The sequence below is a fragment of the Schistocerca piceifrons genome, chromosome 8, assembly GCF_021461385.2.
Source record: "Schistocerca piceifrons isolate TAMUIC-IGC-003096 chromosome 8, iqSchPice1.1, whole genome shotgun sequence".
NCBI lineage: Eukaryota > Metazoa > Arthropoda > Insecta > Orthoptera > Acrididae > Schistocerca > Schistocerca piceifrons.
Genome location: NC_060145.1, coordinates 492,345,124 through 492,366,321, shown reverse-complemented (window position 1 = coordinate 492,366,321; position 21,198 = coordinate 492,345,124). Strand labels below are relative to the sequence as shown.

The 21,198-nt window shown below is 44.3% G+C and overlaps 1 protein-coding gene across 2 annotated transcripts in view; it reads left to right on the top strand.

Annotated features, from left to right (window-relative positions):
* Positions 1–1,327: 1,327 nt before the first annotated feature.
* The window catches only part of LOC124712506 (tau-tubulin kinase homolog Asator), a 625,336-nt gene continuing 605,465 nt past the window's right edge, over positions 1,328–21,198 (top strand). For both annotated transcript variants that reach the window (XM_047242811.1, XM_047242808.1), the window contains exon 1: positions 1,328–1,562. In XM_047242811.1, coding sequence (XP_047098767.1) covers positions 1,555–1,562 — 8 coding nt within the window. In that variant the 5' untranslated portion in view covers positions 1,328–1,554. The remainder of the gene's footprint in view (positions 1,563–21,198) is intronic.

Below are 21,198 nucleotides of genomic sequence, written 5' to 3'. Positions count from 1 at the left end.
CAGGCGAGTAGGCACAACGTATCCCCAGACAGGAGCTGCGTACGTCATCAGGGGTCGGATAAGTGTCATGTACATGGACCTCGACACCCTTCTGTTCAGTGTGCTACGCCTGTTGAGCATAGGATAGAGCTGTTTGAGCCTCGCGCTAGCTCGGTTGGTCATGTGTTGTATGTGGTCCCCCCAGAGTAATTCCCGGTTCAGCCAGACACCGAGGTATTTGACTTTCTCACGGAAACGTTTTGGGCCTGCATGTAGAGTTATTGGTGTGCAGTATCCGTGTTTGCGCGGTTGCTTCGGTCTTCTAGTGAACAGAACGGTTTGGCACTTGTCGACGTTTACTCTAACACCCCATTTCTCCAACCAAGGCTCAGCCACTCTGAGTGCAGTCTGTAGGCGTGACGTAATGTTTGACTGTTTACAATCTTGCGCGAGGATGGCTGTGTCATCCGCGTAGATTGCCATCGTCGTGCTGTGTGTGGTTGGGAGATCGTTTATGTAGAGGTTAAACAGTAGGGACCCTAGGATGCTTCCCTGGGGTACTCCCGCGTGTATACCGTGTCGTGTTGATTGTTTTCCCTGCACGTGAGTGTTGAAACTCCTGTCTGTGAGGTATGAGTGTGTCAGACGCACCAGTCCGTCGGGGAATCCCGCGTCGCTGAGTTTGCGAATTAGGCCGTTGTGCCATAGACGGTCGAAAGCCTTTTCGATGTCCAGGAACACCGCCCCTGTAGCTGTGTTTATGTTGAAGCCATATGTTATATGTTCAACGACCCGTAAGAGTTGTTGTGTTGTGGAGTGGTGATTCCTGAAGCCGAATTGCTCCGGTCTCGGGATGTCATTTGTTATGCAGTGCCTAGTGATGCGTTTGAGAATCACCTTCTCAAGAATCTTATTGAGCCAGCTCAGAAGGCTGATGGGTCGGTAATTTTGTGGGAGGCTGTGGTCTTTCCGCGGCTTCCTGAACATCAGGACCTCGGCCGTCTTTCAAAAGGCGGGGAAGTGTTGATGTTTTAGTATGGCATTCGTTATGTGTGTTAGGTACTCAGTTGTTTTATCCGTGAACTCCTGAAGGCGTTGTGCAGTGTAGCGCCGCAGGTAAGACCGCGGTGGCCGCGCAGTGGCTGGACGGGGAGCGCGTTGGCCGGCGCGCCAGCTCGCGTGCTCCCCCCGCGCCCCTCCCCACCCCCACCTCCCGCCATCCCTGCGCCTCCGGCCGGCGGCGGCGGCAGCGCAGCGCCAGTCGCTCGGCGACCTCCCCACGTTCCGGCTGCGCCTCCACTGTGCTCCACGTGCCCGCCCACAGCTCGCTGTCACGTACTCCGCCGACCGCTCAACTCTGACCGCTGCCTCTGTGCTCCACCTAGGCCCGCCCCTTCCGTGCCGAAGCCCGTCCCGTGATAAGGCAGCTAGCTGTCCGCGAGTGCTTCAGCGCAGCGGCGGAGCAGGTGTGCCTTCTGGTGGTGACGTCACAGCGCCGCCGACACGACGCGAATCAGCGCGCTGCAGCCGCCGGCGTCTCCGGACGCCTCGTCTGGCGGAGACCGCTGCCCCGAGATGAAGTGGTGAGTAGGCCGGTCACTCGCATCGAGCGTGGCTGCTGCGAGTGCGCGATTATCTTCTTTACAACACAGCCCGCACATTCACACTGCTTCACATAAAGTGTTTTTGTCTGTAACGTACAAAATAATGAGTTAATGGAACATTTACTTTCCTAAATAGGTAAGAAAAATTACTGTTTCTGCATGTTCTAACAACCCTACCACAACAAAGGTCAAACTTTTATAATGATTGTGGTGTTGCTCACGCTGATAAATAATGCATTTTCGGCCAACAACAAAGTTATTATGTGGCAGGTGTCATTAGATCAGAATAAAGTCATTTCATGTAATAGTGAATAAACTAGGCACTCATCTTTTCGTGTTTCCCAAGCTGGTCTCGTTGTAAAATCGTGGCTCAATCGTCGAAAATTTAGGTGGTGATGATTCCAAGCTCGGATGCAATAAGGCCTAGGTTTTATTCTGCTATATTCAAAAGTTTTGTAGATGCGCTTCACAAACCACTCTTGAACATTAAACCTTTCAAAGTTTGCACAATGGTGATGTGAAAAACCATTCTTGAAGTTTAAACCTTTCAAAGTTAGCACAACGGTGACGTAAAAAAATAATCAGCACCCCGAATTTAAGTTAAACTTCCTTTTAATTGCTTTTATTGCAATATCACGTAACACACAAAACATCACTTCACAATACAAAACATACTTGAAAACATCTTCCTTACTGGTAAGTTCACATTTCATAAGCTGACTACAATATACGTCTTTCCAACATGACGTCCGAGACTTGACTTTTTCAAGGTCCGACTCTCTAACAACTAACTAATAATCGCTTACGCGCCCAAAAATCAGAGTTACAAGTACGACAAAGATCATAGTGGCAAAAGAAAGAATACACGTAAGAATAATATCATTGCAATATAAACATATCGATGTATCACAAATGAAATCAAATCTGAATGTTATCTCAGAAATATGTTAATTACTTCTACAGAAACACAGTAGAATATTACTGGTATCGAGAGGTTCAGGTGAGGTGCCGCAATGGTTGCGTAATTCGAGTACCATTACAATGTGTATGAACTTACCTTTTTAACCATTTTCAAAAAATTTATAATTTTTGAAATAGAACAATATATATTTTTTTCTGTCATGTACCTGATGTATTTAAATCATCCGGGTACAGATTAATTTAAATTGAATTTCCGTCAGTTTTAGTTCCGAGTCAGAAACGTTCAAAGATTTAGGTGTGGACGCTACGTGCTCTACGTAATCGGCTGTGATTGGATGTATTTTCTCGAATCGTGATGTTCATTTATGTGAGGTGTTCAGAGGCGACGAGGTGACGAAATAAAAAAAAAGGAGCCAGACGATTTTCAAACAGCGCATCGACGAGCGCAGTCGCTTCGTCGCACCAGCAACTTCACAGCTCGTGTCTCGGTCGTTTAGCCGGTGGGTGTGGCCGTGCGGTTCTAGGCGCTTCAGTCTCCAACCGCGTGACCACTATGGTCGCAGGTTCGAATCCTGCCTCGGGCATGGATGTGTGAAATGTCCTTAACTTAGTTAGGTTTAAGTAGTTCTAAGTTCTAGGGGACTGATGACCTCAGATGTTAAGCCCCACAGTGCTCAGAGCCATTTCGGTCGTCTACGAAGCACACTGCATTATGCGTTCAGGAAAATTGACACTCATTTGAGCATCTCTCTTAGACGACTATTCCGCGATATTACCACACTCAGTTAGGTAGAACATTTTTCATCCGTCCCCAAAATTTTGAATCCCTTACTATAATCGATGTAAATTAGATTTAAACTGGTCTGTACACAGTTAGTTTAACTACATCAGCTACATGGCAGTATGTGCATTAATCTGCAGAAAGAACAATTTTTCTTCCGTTTACGTATCTGAATAAATATTCCTTTCACTCATTGTTTTGTAAGTTACAGAGAAAAACACATGCTGTATACGCTATATGTAGTCTTTCAAATGAGATCAGCGTCCGCGGCACGAGTTACGGATAGATCGTCATCCTTTGCTGCTCCATCTTTTGCGTAAGGATCTTCCTCTATTCATCCCGACACAAGTGCGTTTCTTCAGCCACTTGCTTCTCCGCTCCGTTCATTCCCTCTCCGCTGTCACTGTCGTCGAAATCTTGAAAATTAAAGGAATATTAAAGAACGTAATCGTCTCCATCAGTCTCCTACGTCAAATGAGTGCTTTGTTAAGCATTTCCAATTGATTTACAGCTCGTGTGGATAAATCATCCTCGTAGGCTGTAACAGAAATCACCTGCCATGCACAGTCACCAATGAAAACGACATCGGAACAACACCTTTTTTTTAGAATTTTATGTATATATGCTGACCAGCTATTAAGCGAGTCACACTGTTAATCAATATATTTACCACTGAATACCTCCTTTCTTCTGTCAATAGTGATCTCTCAATGTATCAGTACTGAATTGCATATTATCACTCCAAATACGACAAACATCTCAAATTTCTTTATTCTTATGCTGAGAGCATATTTCACTTTACGAAGATTTATGAGGTTCTTCCTTGAGAATTAAACTAAACGGGAAAGAGATGAACGCTGGACACAAATAACCAATCACAAATGAACGCAGACCGTTTCTTCTTCTTCATCATCTGGCATCCGTTACTGGCGTGCACCTGTGGAGTCAACCACGCACTGCCTGCCGCTGCTGCGGCTGGCGCACTTTACGTCTTGTAATTTAGAGATCGGTATCTGCCTCTTGAAAGTACACTGCGATGTGAGAATAGAATTTTGGCTGGCGGGCAAGGTCCAGGACATTTGTGGGTGGGGCAATTCCTCGTTTGACGGTTGCCTCATGAAGTTTGGCCTGCGACCGGGAAATAAGTATCCATAAATTAAGCACACACGACTGATTGCAGTTCAGGTACATGTTGGCATGGCGGAAATCACGTCTTTCATTAAATTTATAGAGAATGTGGTGCCCATTCAGAAGAAAATAAAATAATGGATACTTAACAGTTGCTCTATATTTATTTGAACACGTTTCACAGCGTACAAACCGAACAAGATTTTGAAACGTGCGTCTATAAGAATCCATTGTCATGTAAAAGAAGCGACATAAAACGTCGAAGAGAATCACTCTAGATAAAACCATCGTGATCACGTGATATTGGAGAACAAGTTACCTTTTACAGTGGTCCGAGATGCAACCGTATTTTAGATAGAATGGTCTGTTCGCGTAGCAAGAGTCCGGCAACTTTCGGAATACGATTTTAGTGATGATCAGTGTACACGGTTCGGGTCCACGCTTTCACTGTTTGCTCCCAGATGAGACTGATTTGGTTTGTGTAGGAACTGTTACCACATAGTCATCACACCTCCTCTATCCTTCATCGGTTATCCAATTAACTTGCAAGATTTCATAACGAAACCTTCGCATTCTTTATCAGTGTGTAAGATTAGGCGTCCAATCAGAATGAAAGCTATTCCCTGTAGTATGAAGCACAGAAACAAATTATAATCCTTTCTGCAAAGTCAAACTTCTTTCTTCTATGAACGTGCAACAGTAAAATTCTGTTACGTTCAAGTGAGATTAACATTAGCAGGTTTCTTATCAATTCTGAAATAACTTGGTGAAGTACAGAACTGGAAAGTTTTCAGTCATCAAAAATGTGTGGGTGAATTAAAGTTACAGCTCTAAGTTGAACACTCAATCAGTAACAGTTACTTAAAAGGTATTCTCTTCTTTCATCTGTACATAGCTTTCGAGAGTACTGCCTTGCTAGTAATCAGATACAGGCGTGACAGGAAAGCTCTTGGATGTGCCTTTTTGCCATATGTTTTCGTTGCTTTGTGTCGCAAAGCCCGGTCATCCGAAATGCGACGTACTCAAGGAAACTGAAATGTTCCTTGCTGCGCATTATAAAGCCAAAGTCGTACTTCCTATAAGTGTAGTCAAGACCTGCTGACTTGTAAGATCGCTCCACGCATAAAAAGAGAATTTGTTTCAAGTGGCAGTGTGAATTTAAAATCATGTTCAGATGTCTACGTTGATCTGGTATTTATGGATGGGACTGGAAATTTTACCTCTACTCCTCTTACCTCATACATATTTAACCCATCATAAAATAAACAAATCACCACTTATTTTATAAAATGGAGTATCTACGTGCGACACTAGAACAGATGACAGTTATTAGAGGTTTAAATGTATCACAGGCACTACGACGAATTCCCTCCCCGACTATCATGAGATGATTGTAATTCTGCAAACGCAAGCGATGAAGACAGGTGGATGCTTGCAATATTATTGAGGGCATTTTTCTTTGAGATATTAATAGCTGTTGCTAAAGTACATCATGTTATTCTCGTTGGTTGTCGTCACTGCCTATCTTTTCTGTCACTAGGTGTCACAGGATGAGGTTTACTCAAGCAAAATATTCCTCTGGATATCCTCTTCAAAAACGTAAAAAAAGACTTTTTGGAACTTCCAGCATTCTTCAGTGTGAGTAACACGTTTTGGAGAGAGCATTGTGTGTGAAGATTTCCTACATTGATAGCTGCGCCAGTCGTCTTCTTTGAGCTACGTTACATTTAAAGTCATTTAAGGACTGGAATTCTGCAACAATATTTTAAAGATTACTTAAAAAGGGCGAACAAAAGCGTCTTGGATTAGGTTGCGTATTCAGAGGTCCCTACACGGTGTGACATACAGTGTAACCAGCAGAACCGTTCAAAATACCGGTTCTGTACATTAGCTAGAAGTCACCTTCCTTCCAGAGGTTTCCCATTAGTGATTTTTTCTATCTCTCTTTCGCGTTTATGTCGTGGCCTGTTAGGATCCTAGCACCGAACCACTGAATCAGTTGTATGTCTGTTGTCATGCCTGTTTAGTAAGGACTCGAAACAATGGCACAGTACCACATAATAGATCGCACTTGCACCATGGTCCGGTTTCCTTTACAGATGCAACGCTCATTTCCCAGAACACTACCAACAAATCAATGGTCTCCCATTTGTCGTCCCTATAATTGATTTTAGGCGTGCGTCGTAACGATGTGACAGCCCGCAGAAGTTTACGGTCGCTGTTGTATCATAAGCCTTTTGGTTTTTTCCCTTTTTTGACGGTACCATGTTACATTTACCCACTCATGAAGAGAGTTGCCGTGTAGTAAACCTAGTGGAAATCCTTTGTCGTTATGATATTCATTACGTTTGTGCGGCGACAACGCTTTCCAGTAGACAAAACCACAGACACCTAAATCTCTGTAGTGCTGCTGGCATAATGGTAACGTGTACGGGTTACAGCGCGCGCACTTGTGTTTGTGTGTGTGCACCTTACCCCGCGCACGCTTGTGTGTGTGCATGTGTGTATGTGTGTGTGAGTGTGTATTGTGGGAAAGGGAGGGGGGCTAGAAAGATTGGGCGGATGGAATACATTTTATCCACGGAAACTGCCACTGTCGACGTTGAAAGCATTAGAACGTCTCTTTGTCTATTTGCCACAGTGTGAAAAGTCTTCGGTAACACGATTTGCGTTGTAACAATGGATAAAATAGTGCAGCGCCTTATTACTTTCGTCTAAAGACAACGTCAGGGAGAAACTATATCAACGACAATGGTTTAGATGAACTGCAGCTAATGCCTATCATTGATATTTGAGCATTTGTGTAGACGCAGGTCATCGTGTTCGTTACGTTTCTTCGTGTGTTCACTCTCTCCGACATTTCGTTTATGCTATTACCAGTCTTATTCATATGTTTAGCAGACTTATAGTTAGATTGCCTAGGAGTGTTTCTAACTCAATTTATGTTACCCGACGTAGAAAGATCGTCTCTTCCTAGGAAAGCTAACTATGAATACCCAAAGTTCCATTATCAAACGAGACACGAAGTCACATTGTCGTAGGTGACAAGAATTATGCAAATCAGTGCAACAACATGAAGGTATAGGGTCCCTACACTTCGAAACTGAGTACGTAAGACGCTCTATAAAAATGCTTGTTCAGTGGCTTTTCATGGCATTTTCACAGTAAAATTGGAAACGTTGTGTGTTATGGATGAAGTTATCCATAGACAAAATTCAGCAGTGGCCTGCAGTTTCCTCTGTATTTGCAAGCTGGTAGCATTAAGAAATGTATTTTATCCATAATCGATGTATTCGAACTCCGTGACTGTCGCTTTACAGGGTGCAGAATAATAACCGCTACCAATGAGAAGGTGATTTTATTTAACACACCTTCGGTTTCGGGCCTGTGCACATTTTCAGGTGGTTTACATTCATGTACATTTTTCCATACTGAGTGTTAGAGAACATTGTTTAAGTCAAAAACATCATCATCATCACCACTACATTATTTGTCTTTGGTTTAAACAGTGATGTCCAACACTGACTGTGGAAACATGTACGTGAGTGTAAACCACTTGAAGATGGGCACAAGCCCGAAACCGGTCGTGCGTGAAACAAAATCACCTTCTGTCGCAACTAGCAGCGGTTATTATTCTACACAAAAACAGTCCGCGGCCCGTGATCTGGTGGCTAGCGTTGCTGCCTCTGGATCACGGGGTCCTGGGTTCGATTCCCGGCCGGGTAGGGATTTTCTCTGCATGGGGTCTGGGTGTTTGTGTTGTCCTTATCATTTCATCATCATCATCATTCATGAGAGTGGCTAGAATGGACTGAGTAAAAAATTGGACTGTGTAAAAATTGGGACTTTGTACGGGCGCTGATGACAGTGCAGTTGAGCGCCCTAGAAACCAAACAACAAAAAGAAATGACGTACATAAAACTAGAAATGTAGTGTTAATGTGAGGGTAAACTATCTATCGAGCACATCAAAGATCTCTCCTCGGTGCAACGTAGCGATGTTTGCATACAGGCAGCTGTCGGACCGCAGGCTTTACAGAAGCGCCGAAGTTTCCTAGCAGTGCGCGATGAGAGGATCAACGCAGAGGCGCTGAGCTGCGAAACTACGAAGACACAGGGCTCATCACCTGACCTCCCGTAGAAGGAGAGCAGCGGGACCTTTAAAACCCCCAGTTCTGCTCACCCTCTGAACCTGACTTCACCAGATGTTTTCGTGTTTATGTTCTTTATCGAAACATAAGCTCTTTTCCTCTTTAGTCTTTTTGCTTCGTGGGCTTACTAGTCTTTGTCGGCGTCATTCTTCAGGCCAGTAAAGCAGGCTTCTCTAGGCTTTTTCCTACTCTCTTTACTCGCATACGTGTACTGTCTGCACCTATTCTTCCAAATCGCGATTTTTACTATCCTATTTAGTCGGTCCGTCTACTCCTACCTTCCATGACATGAAATACAACTTAGCAAATATTTTTAACGGTGTTCACCAGCCCGCCCCATCTTGGCAAATTCTGCCTAAGCACTCTTATTCGCACTTCAATAAACTCCTGTCCCATTTCAAGTGTCTAGCAAACCTCTTTTCTGCGTTTTTTTTTTTTTTTTTCTTCACAGTCTGTTTTCAAGTAACAGCTATGAGACAATAATTTCAACACACAAAGTACTCCATCGTGACGTGGTGATACAGCAACTTGTAGCGACTAATATTAAAAACAGTCGTAGACTGTACACAACTCACGTAAAAATTTTAAAAGTGAATGTCTAGAGGCACGCGTCAATTATAAGTACGATACCAAATGGAATAAACCGATAAAAATACCATAAAAACTTTTATCCTACTGCACTGGCGTCTATGACCTTCTGTGTTTACGCCTCCAAACATAGTTTGCGATCTTACACATTCTGAACTACATCCACTTTCATTTTATTCTGATGCCGTTTGCATTTGTTTGTTATTACGTACGTTATTATTTTACGGCTCACTGCGCCGCCTAATGGTTGTCATTCCTACTAGTCCAGGACAATGCCACGTGCCCTCTTCATACACGTGTCTACTTTGTGTGCCTCCGGCGCCGTTTTCGTCTGGGGCCATATTGACAGCTTGTGCCTGTGGTCTTGTTCTGTGCTGCTGTGATTGTTGTCATCAACGCTCGTGAGATAACTCCGCTATGTTGTTTTCTACTTCTGTTCTCTACCGGTCCCTGCTCCCGGTGTCTTACGTGAAGCTGTTTTTAAGATCTAGTTTTCAGTTTGTTCCATTTGATATCGTATCTCTATTCCACGCGAGCCTCTTGGGAATCACTTTAAAGTTTTACGTGAGATATCATACACGAGTGTATGTTGCTATGTCGCTTCAATCTATTTTCTCATCATCAGTTTGCTGTTACAGTGGTCCAGGATAGGAACACGTCGAGTTAGCTGTAACGTTGCCCTCGCTTTATTTCTCAGATAACGCGTTGATGCCTTACTCGGACCAAACGCATAGTTCCTGAGTTAATAAAGAACACTGTGCAACCTACGGCTGTTTTTAATATTAAGCGTTTCAACGACTCGTACCATTCCTGTGTCTTTGCATCTGATCAGAAATCTTCTGGACTCCCAGAAATACGACACGTACGCAGGGAGGTTACAGTTATACGTGCTAATAATTTGAGTGACATTACATTGGTAAGTTAATATATGTAGGCTTCATTTCTTTTCTTTTTCGGAAGCAGTTTTTGGTAGTAACAAAATGAGATTTATTTAGTGCATATAGTACGCTTCTAATGCAGAAAGTGTGGGTTCTGCATTATAAATGAGCGATACGGAAGGGCGACAGAGACAGGTCGCGCTATGTTCACGTGGAAGCAAATAAAGAGGTGTTGCCTTTCCAACAAGAGAAACTGAGCCAAGCTCAAAACGCAGTTCTGCAGTAGCCCTAGAACCCTAAACCGGGGAAAATGTTACATTGCTACTAAACTATCGTATAGGTTCAAAGGAAGTCATAATTTATACGTTGTGTATTAGTTAGTAACATTATAAGAGATCCATTGGTACGTTACAGATAAAATTAAGTACAAAATGTCCTGTTTCATACCCAATCGCAATTCTAAATTTTATGAGGGTTTAGTAATCTAGGTTTGACGAGATCAATATTGCATGCCACATGTCTGCATTTGTACGTATTTGTTTCACTAAATTCGAGGATATTTTGCAAAAACGCGGTCGTTCAAGTAGCTACAGGCCGTTACTTTAAGAGGAAAGAATAGAATTACACGAAAATGCCTTTACTAATTCGTATCTGTACTTTTCTGATGGAATGATGGAAAGGAGTCATTGTGTTGGGTCGTGCCCATTACCGTGCCGACAGTGGAGTTTCCCGGTTTGTTGCCGTTACCAGCGCGTATTCTGCAACTTGTCTACGGTGAATGCTGTGCTACTCGCAGTCCTGTAACGTGACATAAAAGTAGTGGTCGTAAAAAATGTACTAACCCAAAAACACCAGAGGCGAGCGTAACGCCTTGTCAGCGACAATTGAGTTCAAGAGTGGCAAGAATCACTGCCATGGATGAGTGGAGGTCCATCTCAGACAGTTTCTGAGCGAACTTTACGAAGGCAACTGCCCTGTCTCACTCCCTTTCATCGCCTCAGTTCTTACAACTGCCTTCTAATTTCTCCACAAGTAAATAGCCTTTATCTTCCTGTATTTTATTCCTTTCACCTTCAGAAATACAAGGAGAGTATTCCAGTCAGCACTGTCAAAAACCTATAAATGCTATAAAAGTAGATCTGCCATTCCAATCCCGAACGTTATTCCAAAAATGGTTCAAATGGCTCTAAGCACTATGCGACTTAACATCTGAGGTCATCAGTCCCCTAGACCTAATTAACCTAAGGACATCACACACATCCATGCCCGAGGCAGGATTCGAGCCTGCGACCACAGCAGGAGCGAAGTTCCGGACTGAAGCGCCTATAGCCGCTCGGCCACAGCAGAACGTTATTCAATCTGTACATTGAGCACACAGTAATGCAAACGAAGAAATATTTGGAGTAAGAATTAAAGTTCAGGGAGAAGAAATAAAAATTTCGAGATTCGATGATGACATTGTAATTCTGTCGGAGACAGCAAATTGAAGTGCAGTTGAACGGAATGGACAGTGTCTTGAAAGGAGGATATAAGATGAACATCAACAAAAGCAAAAAAAGCATAATGGAGTGTAATCGAGTTAAATCAGTTAATGCTGAGAAAGGAGACACTTAAAGTAGTAGATGGGTTTTGCTAATTGGGCAGCAAAATAACTGATGATAGCCGAAGCAGAGAGTATATGAAGGGTAAGTATCAATGGCAACAGAAGCGTTTCTGAAGAAGATAAATTTGTTAAGATCGAATACAAAGTGTTTGGATGTCTTTTATGGAGGCATTCGTTCCGACTGTAGCCATGTATGGAAGTGAAACATGGAAATATACAGTTTAGACAAGAAGAGAATAGAAGATTTCGAAATGTAGTGCCACATAAGGATGCTGAAAATCAAATGGGTTGATCACGTAACTAATCTGGAGGAATGAATAGAATTGGGGAGAAAAGAAATTTGTGGCACAAGTTGACTAAAAGAAGGGGACGGTTGATACGACACATTCTGAGTAATCAACGGATCGCGAGTTTGGTTTTGGAGGAAAGTGTGGGCGAGGTGGGGGGAATGGCATGATAAAAATCGTAGAGGGAGACCAAGAGGTGAATACTGTAAGCAGATTCAGAAGGATGTAGGCTGCAGTAGGTACTGGGAGATGAAGACGCTTCCGCAGGATAAAGTGCATGGAGAGTTGCATCAAACCAGTCTTCGGACTGAAGACCACGACAACATCTGCATTTAGAGGCTAAAATTTACAACAGCACAAGTTAAAATTCACATTCACAGTTTATGTTCGCATGAAAGACATCTTTAAGTGAAATAGTTCCTTAACAATTCTACCAGGTAACGTTTATCGTCGAGAGACTGCTAAAAGAAGAGCCAACATCGACGCAAATTTCAGCAAAAATTTTCAAAATTTCTAGAAGGAATAGCAACGGATGGCCGCTATTGACGGCTATTGAGAACTCCAAGAATTGACGATGGCCATTAGTTCTGAGTGTTATCAAGCAAATGGCAGCAATAGTCACAGAAATTTGAACCTACCCGATTTGACCTTCATACGTGACTTTCTTACTGCTTTCCCCTACAAGAATAAGTAGAAATATCGGCAAGAAAGGTTTTAACTATGAGTACTAGCAACAGTAAGCAATCTATATGTAGACTAGAATGAAATTTTCACTCTACAGCGGAGTGTGCGCTGATATGAAACTTCCTGGAAGATTAAAACTGTGTACCGGACCGAGACTCGAACTCGGGACCTTTGCCTTTCGCGGGCAAATGCTCTACCAACTGAGCTACCCAAGCACGACTTACGCCTCGTCCTCACAGCTTAGAGCACTTGTCCGCGAAAGGGAAAGGTCCCGAGTTCGAGTCTCGGTCCGGCACACAGTTTTAATCTGTCAGGAAGTTTCATATCAGCGCACACTCCGCTGTAGAGTGAAAATTTCATTCTAGAAACATCCCCCAGGCTCTGGCTAAGCATGTCTCCGCAATATCCTTTTGTTCAGGAGTGCTAGTTCTGCAAGGTCCGCAGGAGAGCTTCTGTAAAGTGTGGATGGTAGGAGACGAGGTACTGGCAGAAGTAAAGCTGTGAGGACGGGGCGTGAGTCGTGCTTGGGTAGCTGAGCTGGTAGAGCACTTGCCCGCGAAAGGAAAAGGTCCCAAGTTCGAGTCTCGGTCCGGCACACAGTTTTAACCTGCCAGGAAGTTTCATATCAGCGCACACTCCGCTCTAGAGTGAAAATTTCATTCTAGAAACATCCCCCAGGCTCTGGCTAAGCCATGTCTCCGCAATATCCTTTTGTTCAGGAGTGCTAGTTCTGCAAGGTCCGCAGGAGAGCTTCTGTAAAGTGTGGATGGTAGGAGACGAGGTACTGGCAGAAGTAAAGCTGTGAGGACGGGGCGTGAGTCGTGCTTGGGTAGCTGAGCTGGTAGAGCACTTGCCCGCGAAAGGAAAAGGTCCCAAGTTCGAGTCTCGGTCCGGCACACAGTTTTAATCTGCCAGGAAGTTTTATATGTAGACTGATTACATTTCCTTAGTGTTCTACCAATGAAATAAAGTCTATCCGCTGCTTTGCCTACTATTGAGAGTATGTAGTCGCTCCATTTCATATCGCTATACCGAGTTATTTGTATCGGTTGACCGATTATGACTGTGACTCTTTGATATTGTAGTCATAGGATATTACGTTTCTCTCGTTTCGTCAATCGCACAGTTCTACACTCCTAAACATTGAAAGCAAGTTTCAAGTCTTTCCACCACTTTGAAATCTCGTCAATATCGAACTGAATATTTGTGCAGCAGTTTTCCAAACAGTACTTCATTAAAGATAAATGCATAATCTGCAAATAGCCCGAAGTTGCTATGAATATTGTGTGACAGGTCATTAACGTACCGAAGTTCGCAACGAGGGTCTCAACACACTCCCCTGCGAACCAGTCCTAAATTTCGCTTGTACTTTCTGGGCGTTCTAAGGAAGAGAAAAAAATAAAAGAAACGACGCACCACGAAGCCGTTATTCGAATGGGACGGAAATTGGTGGATATGATGTACATGCACAGACAAACAAATGATCACCATTTCAGAAAATTGGTTGATTGATTCAAGAGAAAGAGCTTCACAAACTGAGGTAGTCGGTAACGCGTTTATCCACATCTAGCCCTTATGCAAGCAGTCATACAGCTTGGCATTGATTGAGAGAGTTGATGTATGTCCGCCCGAGGGATATCGTGCCAAATTCTATGCGATTGGCGCTTCATATCATCAAAATGCCGAGCTGGTTGGAAGGCCCTCACCATAATGCTCTAACTGATCTCAATTGCAGAGAGATGCGGAGATCTTGCTGGCCAAGGTAGAATTTGGTAAGCACAAGCAATAGAAACTCTCTTCTTGTATGGTATATATATGAATGATTGTGTGTGTGTGGGGGGGGGGGGGGGGCGTTGATGTCACGTCGGCCGATGAACGTAAGCCCAGGATGGCTTGCCAGAACGGCAGCAGGACAAGGAGTGGAATATAACGGTGTCACGAATGACAGAGGGCTCCTGTTATGAAATGGAATGGCACCGCAGACCATAATTCCTGGCTGTCGGGCCGTATTACAAGTGACAACAGTCAGGGTGGTACCACATCGCTGCCCAGGGCTCTCCAGGCACGTCTAAGTTTGTCATCGAGGCTCATCTCGAAGAGGGAGTCATCAGTGAAGACAACCCAAGCCCAGTCAATGACATTCCAGACCGAATGTGTGCGACACCACAGCAAATGAACTTGTTGGCGTGAATAGGTCAATGGTAGCAGGCGCAGTGGACGCCATGATCTCAGTCCCCTTTCTGTGAGCCGCCTAGTGGTCATTGAAGCATGAATTTTCCGTCAGACCGATAACAATGACGAATCCGAGGTCTCAGTGCCTCTCGTTCTGTTGTGTGTGTAGGTCTCCGTTTCTCTCTTGACGCTGTGCTCTGCCACGGTTCACCCATTCCTGCCAACATAGTCGAATAGTGGCATCGTCGCTATTCAAAAGTCCAACGGTTCGCCGATTACTCCAGCCGGCTCCTCTGAGTCCAACTGCACGTCCTCTCTCAACTTCTGACATCTGCGTATATTGTTCACGCGTGTGGCTGCGAGGTATGGTTACTCTCGAACTGAGTGTACGCAATGAAATTCACAAAGACTTTATTTCCCTGTATCGACAGGTCCCCTGTTTATTATCCTTGACAGCTGCGCGATGAAATTGCGCTGCAGCGTCACAAATCCATGCATCGGTCACCATTAACAAATTTGCATTTCTGGTCGATACCTGTACGGATACTACCCAGTTTGCATAACTCCTTGGTGGTGCGTCTTCTTCTTCTTATCCTTTTTTTAAAAAAAAATTAGCTAATTGATCAGTAGATAATACACTACTGGCCATTAAACTTGCTATACCACGAAGATGACGTGCTACAGACGCGAAATTTAACCGACAGGAACAAGATGCTGTAATATGCAAATGATTAGCTTTTCAGAGCATTCAACACAAGGTTGGCGCCGATGGCGACACCTACAACGTGCTGACATGAGGAAAGTTTCCAACCGATTTCTTATACACAAACAGCAGTTGACCGTCGTTGCCTGGTGAAACGTTGTTGTGATGCCTCGTGTAAGGAGGAGAAATGCGTACCATCACGTTTCCGACTTTGATAAAGGTCGGATTGTAGCCTATCGCGATTGCGGTTTATCGTATCGCGACATTGCTGCTCGCATTGGTCGACAATAAATGACTGTTAGCGGAATATGGAATCGGTGGGTTCAGAAGGGTAATAAGGAACGCCGTGCTGGATCCCAACGGCCTCATATCACCAGCAGTCGAGATGACAGGCATCCGCATGGCTGTAACGGATCGTGCAGCCACGTCTCGATCCCTCAGTCAACAGATGGGGACGTTTGCAAGACAACAACCATCTGCACGAACAGTTCGACGACGTTTGCAGCAGCATGGACTACCAGCTCGGAGACCGCGGTTACCCTTGACGCTGCATCACAGACAGGAGCGCCTGCAATGGTGTACTCAACGACGAACCTGGGTGCACGAATGGCAGAACGTAATTTTTTTGGATGAATCCAGGTTCTGTTTACGGCATCATGATGGTCGCATCCGTGTTTGGCGACATCGCGGTGAACGCACATTGTAAGCGTGTATTCGTCATCGCCATACTGGTGTATCACCCGGCGCTATGGTATGGGGTGCCATTTGTTGCACGTCTCAGTCACCTCTTGTTCGCACTGACGGCTTTTTGAACAGTGGACATTACATTTCAGTTATGTTACGACCCGTGGCTCTACTCTTCATTCGATCCCTGCAAAACCCTACATTTCAGCAGGATAATGCACGACCGCATGTTGCAGGTCCTGTAAGGGCGTTTCTGGATACAGAAAATGTTCGACTGCTGCCCTGGCCAGCACATTCTCCAGATCTCTCACCAATTGAAAACGTCTGGTAAATGGTGGTAGAGCAAGTGGCTTGTCACAATACGCCAGTCACTACTCTTGATGAACTGTGGTATCGTATTGAATCTGCGTGGGCAGCTGTACCTGTACACGCCATCCAAGCTCTGTTCGACTCAATGCCCAGGCGTATCAAGGCCGTTATTACGGCCAGAGGTGGCTGATATGGGCACTGATTTCTCAGGATCTATGCACTTAAACTGCGTGCAAATGTAAACACACGTGAATTCTAGTATAATATATTTGTCCAATGAATACCCGTTTATCATCTGCATTTCTTCCTGGTGCAGCAGTTTTAATGGCCAGTAGTGTAAGAGTAGGTGTGGTGCTGTGTCGAATGCTTTTTGTAAATCAAGAAATATTATGTCTGCCTGACTGCCTTGGTCCATGGGTTTGAGGATGCGATACACAGGTATGCGCAAGCTGGGTTTCAAACGCTCGATGTTCTCGGAATGAATGTTATGAAGGAGATCCTATTACACATACCTTCTGCCATAACTCAGCAGTGGTTTAATACTGACTGTATTCCGTTTTCAGGTTCGAATTAATAATCGAAGTGGAGGGAGAATAGGAACGTATTTAACTGCGCCTGACGTACGAGCGACACGGAATGAAGAAGGGCGAAAGGCGCGAGGCGGCCTTCGCGCAGGCGCACTCTTCTGCTCGGCCAGACGAGATATGAGGGAAGAGGTTTCGGCCATAGCAGTAACTCACACGCAGGCGGCGGCTTGGCTCACGTTCAACCCGCAGCTGCGTGTGGGGCTCAGCTCTCCCCCTCCGCCCTGGACAAGCCTAGCCTAGCCCAGCCCGTCCGTCGCACCTCGGGACCTCTCAAGAGCGCGGCCGCAGTTTCATCTCGCAGGGGACTTCCAGTACTAGCCGTAGGCTAGGTGGTCGGTTCGTTGATTTGGGGGTTGGGAGTGGGGGGAGGGGGAAATAACCGTGAAAGGAGAGGGTCGCTGTGTGAAAGATTGCTTCTGTACCGGATTCCAGGAGAGATAAATGGGAGAAAAATATTCTACAGAGTCAGTTATCCGAAATATTCCTGGTGTATCAGAAGTCGCTTACGTTGCCGGGAGAACAATCTAGATCATTAGTACACTGTGCTTCTCTTGGTTGGGTCGCCAGCTACAAGATAAAAAATGATATCAAGCAGTCACCTTAATTTATCCGACTCCTTTTTTAGAAACGAACTATTGGCCGAGTCACCGCTCGCATTGGCTAGTTAATTTAAAAAAATGCACATCATCTTTTTCATTTAAAATTAATAAAAGAGGCATAATTTCACGTCTAATTCCATCAGTGGGGTTTTTCATCTTATTCCTTCATGACTACATTAAGATCGGGGAATGGGACTGCGATGCTGAACTCCTGATTCACATCCGTCTAAAAGATTTATGAGACAACTAGATGAGTGAGTACCCAGCGTCGCCATGGTATGTATTTCTCTCATCTTCTATTAGTTCACCTTATACTCCCCCTCACTGTTCACCTCCCACTTTTTCCTTTCTTTATCCATCCGTTCTCCTCCCCTCTATTTCTTCATCTCCTCTTCTTCCCTCCCTCACTAGCTCTCTCTCTCTCTCTCTCTCTCTCTCTTTCTCTCTCACTTCCCACATCCCCTCTTTCGGTTCATTTCCTCCTCCTCCCCTCTCTCTGCCTCTCTTCCTTCTTCTGTCTCTGTCCATCTCTTCTTCTTTCGTTTCTCTGTCCATCTCCCCCTCCCAGCGATTTGTATGTCCTCCTCCTTCCCCCTCGCTGTCCGTCCTCCTCTCCTTTTCTCTCTCCATGTAATCACGCTCACCCCAATAGGACCCTGGTTGTTCTTAGCCGTACAGAATTTCATTCCAGATCGTAAGTGACATGCGTTGCAAATTTGGTTGATATCCTTCCAGTGGTTTACGATGAGCCTTCTACTCGTACCTTTCCCAACGTACGCACATCTCAAATACATTGCACATACATTTAATCTATTTTACACGTATTTGTACTCTTATTTCACCTGTATCTCTAGCGAATTTCGCCCTGCAGTTTCATTTTCGCATATGTTAATGTTTATGACGTCGTGTCTTCTCAACTGTGTGTTGTATAACGATACAATTTTGCAGGTGCACCCAGCGGTATGTACGGCTGCTAGTTGCGAAATTTGTTGTGAACAGAGTTGGTAGTAAATAAGTGATAAATTAAAACATCCTGCAAGATGCGGCAGTTTTTGAGGCGTCTCAGTGTTCATTACGTCGTATCTCCTTAACTACGTGTCGTACAGTGATATGTTTTTGTAGATATATACAGCGGCGGATATGCGTCTGCGAGAAGTGTTACGAATAGAGTTAGAAACAATTAAACAATAAATTTGAAGGTCTTCCATGCTGCTGTAGTTTTTCGCGCATCTGAGTGTTTGCGACATCACATCTACTGAACTGTGTGTGGTCGCTGGTATAGTTTTGCTGCTACATTCGGTGGTATACGTGGATACTGTCTGCAAAATGAGCTGGTTCACATATTTTGTGCGCCCTTTCTATTAATGTTTTAATCACCCCTCTTGTATGTCTTAGGTGGTGGTTAGAATCTTTCTGCAGATAACGATCAGTGTGTGTGTGTGTGTGTGTGTGTGTCTTTTCTGAAAACCTTATGACCCAATGATCCGTCCTCTCGTTTGATTACAGTCACATCTAAGAAGTTCAGGTGACCATCGATTTCCTTTTCCATAGTGAACTGAATTCTTGGATTAATACTATTCAGATGTAACAGGAAGGCATCCAGTTCCTCTTACCCATGGTTCCATATAACAAATGTATCGTCTACATAACGATACCATCTGGCTGCTCTTTTTATAGCTGTTTGCAGCGCCCGTTGTTCAAAGTTGTCCATGAACAAATTAGCCACAGCTGGACTAAGAGGACTTCCCATCACTTAGATGATGAGATTGAACACCTTAGAGCGACCTTCAAGAAGAATGGGTGTTCCAACAGAGAGACAGATCCTGCACTACGCCCTAGACTGACAACCAGGACGGACGAGGATAGACACCGGCCCAAGGGGAAAGTGTCTTACCATTCATCAGTAAGGTCACTGATCGCATTGGAAAATTTTTAAGCAAGTTCGATGTGGAAACTGTTCTCAGACCCACCACTAAAATAAAAGAATGTTTAAGATCCGTAAAAGATCAACGACATCGTCTAGCTACACCAGGTGTCTATAAAATTCCGTGCAGTTGTGGAAAGATCTACATAGGCACAACAAAAAGAAGCGTCAACACCCGTCTGGGTGAATATAAAAGGAACTGCCGCCTCGGACATGTTGATATATCGGCTGTAGCGGAACATGTGTTTCAGGTAGGTGATCATGAAATAAAGTTTAGTGAGACGACCGTCATAGCAAAGACGTCGCATTATTATGCACGAATGTACAGAGAGGCTACTGAGATTGCCAAACACCGCAATAATTTTAACAAAAAAGATGAAGGCATTAAGCTGGATAAGACATGAATGTCAACATTGCAGCAACGGCGTGACATTCGATTATTTTCAATTCAGAAAGTTGGCAATATCAGAGATCATAGCACAGCCGACGTCACGTGATTGACAGCGGCGCCCTCTGCATGGCTTATATATACGGCGCTCACTCGCGCTCTCGTTGTAGTTCGCCCGTTGTCCTCGGAGGATGGCTTCCGCAGTCGAAGGCGAAACGTCAGGGGAGAGTTTTATGTATGGACCACGGCATCTCAGCTCAGAAGTGTTAAGTGATGACAACACCTGCCGTGAAAGCCTTCATTCTATGATCAACGTGCTTTAATGATATCCTTGGCCCGCCACAGATATAGCACTGAGGTTGTTATTGAAATAAGGCTGCCGGCCGCGGTAGCCGTGCGGTTCTAGGCACTTCAGTCCGGAACCGCGTGACTGCTACGGTCGCAGGTTCGAATCCTGCCTCGGGCATGGATGTGTGTAATGACCTTAGGTTAGTTAGGTTTAAGAAGTTCTCAGTTCTAGGGGACTGATGACCTCAGATGTTCAGTCCCATAGTGCTCAGAGCCATTTGAACCTTTTTTGAAATAAGGCTGTAACCAACAAGCGAGTTGGCTAAGACTTCGTGGTATGAAAAAATCTGTCAGATTTCAGTTCTGACTGCCAAATTTCCTTTAAATCTTTTTTTTTTTTTTTCTTTTGTATCACAAGAAGAACTTCGGACACAAAGCATCAAACTGCACACTTTATATTTTACAGACTTACATAGTCCGTATTACAAACGATAACAAGTCTTGACTTTTAAGTACATTTGAGAAAATATATTGAGAAAAATAAGTTACTCTGATACTCTGTTCTTCTCCGCTTTGCACGCAGAGTCGCGATTACTTAATATACTTTTATAGGGCGCGGAACTCAGATTTTAATCGTACTTCTTGCAACGCGAACTGGACCGCAGGGACCCTGGTATCAGACAGAAGTGGTCTGACAGAGTTAGCACGAATCACTTCGCTAGGCGCGCACTTTTGGCGGAAGCTGAAGATGCACCAAGTGCTTGGTCTGCATATCGTTATTCCAATCCTAACGAAAATTATTACAAAAATGAGATCGGAAATGAGTGGATGATAGCTTACTTCTTAGTATTGGGTTAGTTGCCATCGCTGATAATTAACTCTGAACTATACTTTATAAGAGCTGCAACAAACCAGTTTCAGGACTGAAGACAACAACAACA